Consider the following 10,773-nt stretch of genomic DNA (forward strand, 5'->3'; position numbering starts at 1 on the left):
AACCCTTAGGAAGATTTGATGCTTACGGAAACAGAATCTGCTACCGTTGCAAATTGCCGGGACACATTGCAAGAATGTGTTTGGGCGAACAAACACAGCCGAGCAGAAATTCACAATACCACTTTAACACTTAAAAAAACTAACTTCGCCACAACAGCCAGGAACTATCATTAATATCGACTCCTCTTTAGATGTAATCATTCCTAAGCGCTATATACCGTTAAAAATAAGTCACTCTGAAAAATCAGAGCCCACTGAAACCGAAATTAACGCAGTTATTCTAATGGAAGGAGATGTCCTTCACTACGTGCCACTTAAATTTTCAAATTCAGTCAAACAAAAGCCTTTGTAGATACAGGTGCTTGCGCAAGTGCAATGCCACAAGGGATTTATGAAAAACTGAAAAAAAAAATAAAAGCCTAAATTGAAAAATACTTCTGAAAAAGCTAAGAAAGATTATCCCTTGGTGGCTTCAAAGAAAACAGTTATTCAACCGTTTCAACAGGACACAATAGAGTGTTTCGTTCAAAATCAAAACACTGAAATTGCAGATGTTACCGGTATTGTCACGCCTAATGAAAAATTTGAACAAAAACACGATCTCCTTGCGATGTCATCTATAAATCATTTAGACAAAACGCTCATAGTTAAAGTTAGTGTTTTTAATCCTAACGATTGAGCTGTAACGATTTGTAAAGATACTTAGATAGCTAAATTCAAACTTATTACGCCGAGAGAAGCACAATTTCTTCAACCACTTGATCTTATACTAATTTCGTTAGCAGAAATGAGAAACAGTGAAAACTTTGAGCAGGAGCTAAATCAACTGCTGCAAGTTAGTACGGTTAATGGCGAATCGCAACCGGATAGACCACCTCCAAAATATAACAAATTGTGGTTTCCAACACCAGAAATTTGGGATCCATCTGAAAAATTAACACCTGTTCAGCGAAAAATATATAACCAGCTCCAAGAATTTCGTGGAGCCGAACAGCGTAAGCCTCTGGAAAACGAAAATGGCAAAATTTGGTTTTTACAACAATTTCAATGAGAAAATTCAGTCCTTAACGAGGAAAAACGCAACGAAGTCGAAAAATTGCTTTTAGATTTCAATGATATATTTGCACGAAACCATTTCGACGTAGGTTATAATACTGAATATAAAGTTAAGCTAAATCCAGATGAAAATAAAAGAGTTTACACTCAAAGTCACCCAACTGCAATTCATCTTAGGGAAGAACTCCTAGTTGAATTAGCAATAATGCAGAATTATAACATCAGTAATTCACGTTACTCTAGTCCTATTTTTGCGCAGAGAAAATCGAACGGTCGCCTCCGTCTGTTAATAGATTTGCGTAGAGTGAATCATCTCTTACGCCAGGACTATCGTGATTCCAACTTTCCCATCTCTAATATGTCGGACGCTACAAATCATTTTGCAGGAAAATCACTTCTGAATAAATTCGATTGCTCTCAAGCGTACCATTGTGTCCAAATGGCCGACGATCAGTCAATCCAACTTTTAGCATTTAATTATTCATCTCGTACATACGCTCATAAATTCTTAGCACAAAGACTCGCAAAATCCGCAACAGGTTTTAATGCATTTATTCGCAACTATCTTGATCCTTGCTTAGCAGCAGGATCTTGTACACAGTTCATGGATGACATAGGCTGTGGTGTTGAAAAATTTGAGAAGCTGGTACCTAACTTAAGAAAAATCTTTGGTTGCGTTAAAAAATCTGGCCTTAAATTAGCACCAGCAAAATGTCATAAGGGCACTGAAAAAATTGAATTCCTGGGAAATATGATAACGGCAGAAGTCTTCCAGCCAGAGTCCGCAAAAGGTCATAAGTTTTTGAAAAAAATGAAAATGCCAAGAACTGTAAAACAAGTTAAGCGTTTAACTGGGTTTTATCATTTTTTTCGAAACTTTTTGCCAAACCTAAACGAAACTTTACTGCCATTCTATAAATTTTTGAAATTTAACGCAGAGTTCTTCATAAATGACCAACACGTGAAAACTTTAGAAAAACTGCAAGAAAAGCTACTTAGTGCTACAAAAATGACACTTCGGTTAGCAAAACCTAATCAGCAATATGTAGTTTTGACAATGGCAATTTACTATCAAGCTGGTTTCGTTCTTATGATCGGAGACTTTGTAAAAAATGAGAACACAGGCAAAGAAACTAAAATCTACGCACCAGTTAGCTTTGGCTCTAAACTGTTCAATGCTGCACAATTGAAACTTTCAATCTTTTGTAAAGAGTTTTTGGCAGTATATTTTGCACTTGAACACTTTGCATAGTACATCTGGGGTTGTGAAAAACCAGTTTTAGTATTGACGGACAACAGAAGCTTAACAAAATTTTTTCAAGCAAAAACGGTTCCACCTGCTCTTTGGAACCTCTTTGACCGTGTTTTATCATTTACCATAGTAGTAGGACATATCCCAGGAGCAGCTAACGCAGCAGCAGATTTTTTGTCACGTATGAACAACGATCCTAATGAAATTATTACGTTAAAAATAACAGATTGCATCCCAGTTAAGGAGATTGAAGTTTCTATGACAGCGAAAACGCTTAATTTTTTTTAATATCCGAGTTAGACCATAGCCAAACAAAAGAGCAATCAGATGTAATTGAAAACGTTATAAAAACACTTCAGGCAGTCAAAAAGCAAGAGTTAGTTTCACAACTTTAAGATATGCACAAAAAACTAGCTAATATTCAGGAAGTTGTGAGATACAAACTTAAAATCGAAAAAACCTTAAACGCTTTACAAATGCGTAGTCCTTTTGATGACATTCTAACCGAGAATGAGCACGAACAGTTAGATCTGAAACACGAGCAAAACAGAGATTCAACAATTCAAAAAGTAATTCAATGGGTTAGAGGTACACCAGTAGAGGACTTGAGTTACAGAAGTTTTGAGCTTCGTAAAAAGGCAAAGCATTACCACGTCTAGTGTTAGATAATGACGTTTTGTATGGATTGTTTTGTTCCGATACAGGACAAGTGCGATACAAACAGTTTTGCGTCCCAAAACATTTGCAAAAAGAAAGGGTTTTCCGAGTGCAGAACTCAACTACAGCTGGACAAATTGGCGTAACGCGTACAGTCGAAAAATTTCGACAAAGATTTTATTTTCCCGGTTTTAGCGAAACCCTATTGCAAACTATTAAAAATTGTCTAACATGTCTTCAAGCAAAACGAGTTTCACAATCACAATTAACTCCGCCGCTGCAAGAACTGTCTAGCCTTCAATCTTATCCGGGGGATATGGAGTAAATAGACCTTTTAGGTCCTTTTCAGTCATCAGCGTATACTTACGTACTATCCGGAATCGACGTCTTCACGAAATATCTTTTTGCTGTTCCGTTGACATCAGGACATGCAAAACCAGTAGCAACAGCGCTAGTAAATTTTTTCTATAAGCACAGTTACATTCCGGAGACAATTGTTTCAGATCTAGGAACAGTTTTTTGTAGCATCACTGATTCATGAGCTAGCTTTGTTATTAGAAGTAAAACTGAAGCACAACACGCTTAAGCATGCAGAGTCGTTAGGCGTAGTTGAGCAAGCGCATGGAGCCCTTAAGCATATCCTTAAGCTAAACTCATCAGATCAATGGAGCGATTGGTATCGTTATGTTGATCTCGCTTGTTTCATACATAACACTTCATACTACTCGACTATAAGTTGCACGCCGTCGCATCTATTTTACGACAGAGAGCCAGTTAAGCCTCTAGATTTGAGATTTAAAAAAAACGGTTGTCTAGAATTGAACCTAATTTTGGCTTTGTTAAAAACCAACAAGACGCCTTCAATGAAAAATACGCTTAGAACAAGGAAAATTTCAAAATTAAAAAATATCACAAGTGCAGAAATTTCTTTGATCAAAAAACAAAAGCATCACCACTGAAAAAACATTCCTACTGTCTCTTACTTAATCCAGAACTGACGTTACAAAACGATTTTGCTGCAAAATTTTTGCAGATTTGACTACCGTTGTACAGAGTAGAAAAAGTCTACACCACGTCAAATATTTTGATTCGTAAAACAGGCACCAATTATACACAAGTATTTCATAGAATGAGGTTAAGACCTTACGAACCTCAAGAAAAAGTTGAAGATTTCTCACCAATAGACAAAAATCAATTCATTACTGATCCCTCGCTAGGGAAATACTGGGGTGAGCCAGAATTGTTTGACTCACAACTGCAATATGTAGACGACTTACAAGAAACACTGGTACCGAACACAAATACTGACGAACAAACAACAGCGCCCGAAATAGAGGTAACGTGGACGTTTCCTGGCAATCCGGCAGCCCCTATCCACTATGTGCACGGTGCTCCCGTGCCTCCAGCATTAGAAGCTGCGGTACCAGCATTACCTGTTGAGCCTCTTGAACAGAATGACGCTCCAGAACCATTACGCTTTCCGGAACCGGAGCCAAATGACTTGATACCTGTGAATGAACAGATTGAAGCTCCAGAGCTGATTCAACATGAATTAGTGAATGAGGATTTCTTCGAAGTTTAAAATCACGTATATGTTGTTCCCAAGCCTGAAACAGCAAGACCCGCAGCGATTGAGGTACCTGTTGAAATACAGACACAAAAAGATGCAAACAGAAACCCACAGAATCCCTCAACGTCGACGCCGAAGCAAGGGCCATCAACTGCGAGAAAATCTGTGCCATTTAACAAAAAAGTGAAAGTTGCAACGCCTAAACCTTGTACTGAACCAGTCGAATACAACTTTTCACCTCAAATGCGAAAAGCTTTAGCAACTGCTGCTAGTTTTTGAGACCCAGACAACACACAGGGAACTTCAACTTCTACAAGCAGATACGGATTGAGAAATCGGGTGATGACTCACACGACAACAGACCGCAAAGGCCGAATTGAGGTTAAAATCATTGACACACCGTATTGAACGCGAGTTAATCAGAGAGATAAAAACGGTAGTCTAGAAATGAATACAGTGGCTAGTAGCACAATCAATGCTTTTTCCTCTCGTGTGATCTCAAGAGAGAGCGCAGAATTTTGAATTATTTGGAAACTATACCGGATTTAATTGAGAGACTGCAATCATTAAAGCCACAATTAGGATCAGTCTTAGCCTTTCTTGACTTTCAGTCAAACACATGTATTTATCTTTTGTTTGTCAAAAAACTACAATTTTTTGATGTTCGTCAATCCTGCTTGGCCGAAGTTCTTCAAAATGTACAGAGGAATGCAATTTTAAACAACATTGATAATTTGATTTACATACAGATAACTTTAAAAAGAGCACAGTTCGAAGAGCCCAGCCAAACATAAAGAAAACCTTCAAAAATACAGTCACATTTAACTTACAAAGGCAAGGGTAAATATCCAAGCCACCGCCAAAAGCAAAGTTATTTCCACCAGCCATAACAATGCGGAAATAGCAGCACCCAGGAGAAATAAATACTGTTTCACCAGGATACTGGAAGCAGTAAGAGGGTAAGCCCCACTCAAGCGGGAAGTGCCCCATCCAGCAGACCATAAACAGATTTTCGGGTGTGCGTAGTCGTAATAAGTCAGACTGAGCGAGATAAGCGGAAAAAACTACATAGATTGCTCTCGGCTGCTTATTACCAGTAGAAGGACTCAGAGCGAATAATTTACCGATTGAGCAATTTTCCAATGGATACCTTGAAATATTCTGACTAGCGAAGCCAAAAGGAGAGAACATAACGTCCGTGAATTCCCCATCAATTTCAAAAGCTTGTCTCTTGAAAGACAGCATACGATACAAATTCTCCAAGCCGCAATTCACATCATAAAATTCCTCCGCTACATCTTGCAACCGAGACACATATTTCATTTTAGCAGTTAATTTAAGAGTAGCTTCAGGGATCTTGACGGCAACATTAAAAATTTTTGGATCAGCCGCATTTGGGTCTGTGAATTGACTTGAACGATCCATTAAAATACTACCCATTGATTCCAACTTAGAATTAGTGAACATTTTCCCAATACGCAATAAACTTATAACATTGACACCATTAAATAGATTCACTTGATTCATGATTCACTTTCTGAAATGATCAAACTTACACTTATTTTGATTCCACTTGAAAGAAGCACACTAGAAAAAATTAAGTTTTTCACTTTAAACAAGTTAAATTACCTGTAATGTTAACAAGAAGTTTTAACTACGTTTTAGGGCTGAGTTTGCGTAACTATATTCCTCTTCTAAGGAGCAACATCAAAATCACAAGAAGTGGTAGTATTACAAGTAATACTAACCACGAGTGGTCACTCTGCTCGTCCACAGCAGACAAGCCCACTTCCAGGGGACACAGTTGAAAGCGCTCAGGCGCAAAGGACACGACACCACCACTCAGTGTCCAGTAGAATGTGCCATTAGCACAGCACAGAAGACCAAAGTCTCCAAGAGACACGATGAAACACATTTCAAAGTTTAAAACTGAAAAACTTGTTCAAACCTAAATTCCTAAAACTAAACATAAAACAGGAAAGACAGCAAAGAACGCATCGAAACAGGAGATTGAAAACAGGATGATAATCAACATTTTATATATATACAAACACTTGAAGAAAACCTGAAACACAAAGAAATAGGTTAGTTGTTAGAACATACACAAGAACACACACACACACACAAAAACAGACACATGCATACACAAGCAGACACAGAAAAAAAAACTGGCGTAAAGTTCCTACTTTAAAGTCCTAGTCTTAGTCCTATCCTATCCTATTCCTAAATCTTAGTCCTAGCCTAAATCTTAAAATTCTAAGCCTACTCGCAAACACAATCAGACAATCAAATATTCAGTCCACATATCAACACTTAGTGATGTTGACAACGCTGATAGTGCTCATCAGTGTTACATCGAGCGAATGGATTTCAGACGTGGACACGATGAACAATGACGATGAAATGGTAAAGAACGGTGTACTGTTCAATGAAGAATCAAAACTCCTTCTTACGGAAAAATTCTTAATCATTGAATTTTTGGTAACGTTTCCTAACTTCGATTTGAACATGACAAAAGATATTGAAAACCACTTGAAGAAACTAGACTATCTATGGATGCATCCCAGTTTCTTCTGCAACATGAACTTCTCAACAAATTTCAACTCAAACGATTGTACTTTCAACATCCAGTGGTTGATAACTCAACTACACAAAGAAACGGATCTTGCACGCCAAGACGAAGAAAAACTGCGAGAAAAGACAAAAGAATTCTTGAATCCAACAGCTTTCACCAATGCGCCACGACGAACGAAACGAGCGGCACCACTTGCAACTCTAGCTGTTGCATCAATCGGTCTGTTCGGTGGGGGCATTTTGGTTGGCAATCAAGGATGCGGTTTAAAAGGAATTTTTGGATCGTGCCAAGAGAAGGTGAAAGAAAACGCAAAAAACATAGAACGGATGGCAGATTTCGTCGACGAATTTTCAATAGACGTTCACCGACTGAGAGCAAAAACAAATGAGAAATTCTTTTTGGTCTCAAAAGAATTTACGGCGATACGTCAAGCACATGACGAGTTCGTTAAGGTGCAAAATGAAAACTGGAGAATTGTTGAGGAGCAGTTTGACATTTTCTCTAGAAATATACATTTGCTGCGAGACTGCACCCAACTTCTTTTTTCGAGACAACAGTTAAATTTTAACTAAGACTCAGTAGCGTCACTACTGCAACTTGCGTACACAAACATAAGAACATATAGATCAGCGCTGTATGCTTTCAAATTGAATTTCATGACTACGATACCAACTCTTCTAAGGAATCAATTGCAAATGTCTCTACTACCAAAAGATTCATTGTTCCGCATATTAGAAGAAGTGGCAAAGGAGCAAGCAAGGTCAGAAGATCGACTATCGCTTGCCATACCGCTGAACAGTATTTTATCTTACTACGAGGCCCAACTTCTGACAGACACTCTAACAATTGACGAAGGATTATTAATGACGCTTTCAATCCCGTTAGCAAGTAAGCAAACAACATTCTCAGTATACCGCGTGCACACAATACCTATGCCGCAACCAGAAGACATAGATGTACTTAGATGGAAAACTGAAGCTGACTACCTAGCGATATCTGAAGATGGAACTGAAACAGCACCAATCACAACGGAGCAACTTGCAAAATGCATAGGATCTTCTAGATATCAGATTTGCCACAAAAGCATTGCCACAGAAACAACACACGCCTCTTGTCTTGCAACACTTTTTTGAAAAGGGACAATTGAAGCATTAGGAGTGTGCGATACGGAGAAAGTCTATCTACCAACCCGTGACCAAGCGGAGAACCTAGGATTTGGAGTGTGGCTGATCACTTCAGCTACTGATGCATACACTCTGACCGAGGAGATTGTATCTGGTGGCAAGACAACTATGAAAAATTACAAAGGATGTAGAATCTGTATTGTAACATTGCAATGTGGACATCAGCTGAGCGGAAAGAACTTCAAAATAAGAAGTGATCTCACAAGCTGCCAACACATACCTGCTGTCAAAGTAAATGTGAAACTACCAGGTCCGCTGGGACATCTCATCGGAGTTTTACCAACAAATGATGAAATACCAACATACAACACACGAATAGACGCAAGCATTAACATGTTACGCAGTGTACGCGAAAAACTTAAAATACTACCATCATCTGGAGATCAAGAGAGCTTTAGAGGAAATTGCCCGACCAATAGTCTCAGAAATGACAGTTAAAACCAACGTTAGTTCGCCAATTCGAAAGCTATGCACCCATAAAACAATCAATCATTGTTAGTGTGATTTCATTCATTGTTTCAACTGGTCTCCATCTCTTGTTCTTTTATCTCTATCATCGTTTCAGTGGAGTCAGAAATTTGGTGCCCAATTTTCTGAAGATCAAAAACAATGACAAAAATCAGAAAATACCCCTGAAACCATTCATGATCTACGACAGTGATTAACATGGAAACATTGACGTAAATGACCATGATGACCGATACATACTTCATATCAATACATTCAAAGACATAATGGGCTCAGCAAGAAAAACTGATGATCAATTGCGGAACCAATCTAGTTTTTCGAGAGTGCAGAGTAGATCGAGTTCTGTCTTTGACATAGCAGAAAGGTCATTAGCAGCATCAACCAACACTTTAAATTTAACTGATATAAATAACGCACAAGCCAAACAAAATAATGAGCGGAAAAGCGCTTAATTTTTACTATCATATATCAATCATCTTATTATTTGCTCTCATAGTGGAGGATAATTGTAAATTATTGCTGTATTACATTGGAACCCTGGCATGGTCTCATTTGGCAAAAATTGTTCTAGTAGCCAAAGTTTAATCAGATCTTGTTTCATGTATAACGACACCTGTGAGCAAGCCCATTAACGACACCTCAACACATCTTCGAACAATGGAACGAGAAACCGAAAGGATCAGACAGAAACCTCAAAACAGCGAGAGAAAGCTTCTATTGAGAGGTTGTGTCGGACGGCTTGCGCGTCCTAAGTAAATATCAATGAACTTTGATTGAACTTAAAGGATTTGAACATTAGAAATGATGTTTAGACAGTCTTACCTTTTGAAGCAAACAAGAACGGAATGCCGATAAACAAAACTCTTTAACCCAAAACTAGTTTTATATGTCTAAAGTATGTGATATTTCATTGTAACATTATTTAATCATACAAACCTTGATCTATCAAATTATTTTAACCGAAAAGCTGTTTAAGAATGAAAATGATGTAACATTTATAGATGTTGTGTAAAAACACTTACTAAAAAGTATCATTCGGGAATTGTAACTTCTATTGATCAGTTTTGTTGGAAACTCGCCTGCGCATCCTGAAACACCTCAAGTCTCGAAAGTAGACTTATTAGAATTATGCATAATAATGCAAGATTCTTGCAATATCTTGCAAGATTAACATCCGAGCCCAACAAGGGTGGAATCCATAAGCCTCATGCTGCTCCATAACTTTTTTTATATTTATTCTTTCAAGATTATTTGTATAGAATGCCTTTTTTGTAGGTGTGACTATTCCCTCTGAGGCACTGCAGAATCTTCCATTGGGTACAGTACTTGCAGTAGCACTCTTCAATGAGCGTATTATGAAAGCCTTGCAGAGGAAACTCCACCAATCCCAAACCATCAAGGACGGCATTCGAATGATGTTCTTCGTCACCAGTGTCAGGAACGGTGACGTCATCTTCATATCCGCAATGGGCCCTGATGGACAATACATTTCTTTGTCACGTGTCCAGTTCTGTTTGAATTTGGAGCAATCGTTTCTTCCTTCGTTAGCAGTTGGTAAGTTTCTTCGTGAATGATTTCTGCGTCTTGCTGTTAGCATGTGAAAACATTATTAATTCGTTCTGTGTTAAGTATTCGCGAAAGAAACAACTAGAGGGCAATGTGATATACAGCATACATTTTTACAGAGGAAGAGGTACCCATAAACTCTTGCAAAGTTAAATGAATGAGATACAGTACTCTGTCGTTTCATTTCAAACACTATGAGAACAACGCATTATACGCGTGTTGACGTTATTTCGTTCGCATAGTTTGAGCAATTTCAATTTGTTGTGAACCGTTTGCCGCATTGTCACAATTCTTTTTAAGTTATTGTTTTGGCCTCAACATTTTGAATAAAATTATTGTAAGTGGATTGTTCTGATCAGCTATATATATATTTATTTATATTTAATAATAAGTAAGGTTGATCAATGCTCCGAGGCGATTTTTATATATGTATGCACACGCATAT

General features: G+C 38.0%; 2 protein-coding genes across 3 annotated transcripts in view; both read left to right on the forward strand.

The window, feature by feature from the left end:
• The window catches only part of LOC142341507 (protein farnesyltransferase/geranylgeranyltransferase type-1 subunit alpha-like), a 351,573-nt gene that overhangs the window by 246,338 nt on the left and 94,462 nt on the right, over positions 1-10,773 (forward strand). The gene's annotated exons all lie outside the window — the stretch shown is intronic.
• Positions 1-10,773, forward strand: part of LOC142341505 (uncharacterized) — a 126,834-nt gene that overhangs the window by 101,515 nt on the left and 14,546 nt on the right. For both annotated transcript variants that reach the window (XM_075392484.1, XM_075392485.1), the window contains one exon: positions 10,038-10,316. In XM_075392484.1, the coding sequence (XP_075248599.1) occupies positions 10,038-10,316 (279 nt within the window). The remainder of the gene's footprint in view (positions 1-10,037; positions 10,317-10,773) is intronic.

This window comes from Convolutriloba macropyga, chromosome 6 (assembly GCF_964194025.1).
Source record: "Convolutriloba macropyga chromosome 6, txConMacr16.3, whole genome shotgun sequence".
Taxonomy (NCBI): Eukaryota; Metazoa; Xenacoelomorpha; order Acoela; family Convolutidae; genus Convolutriloba; species Convolutriloba macropyga.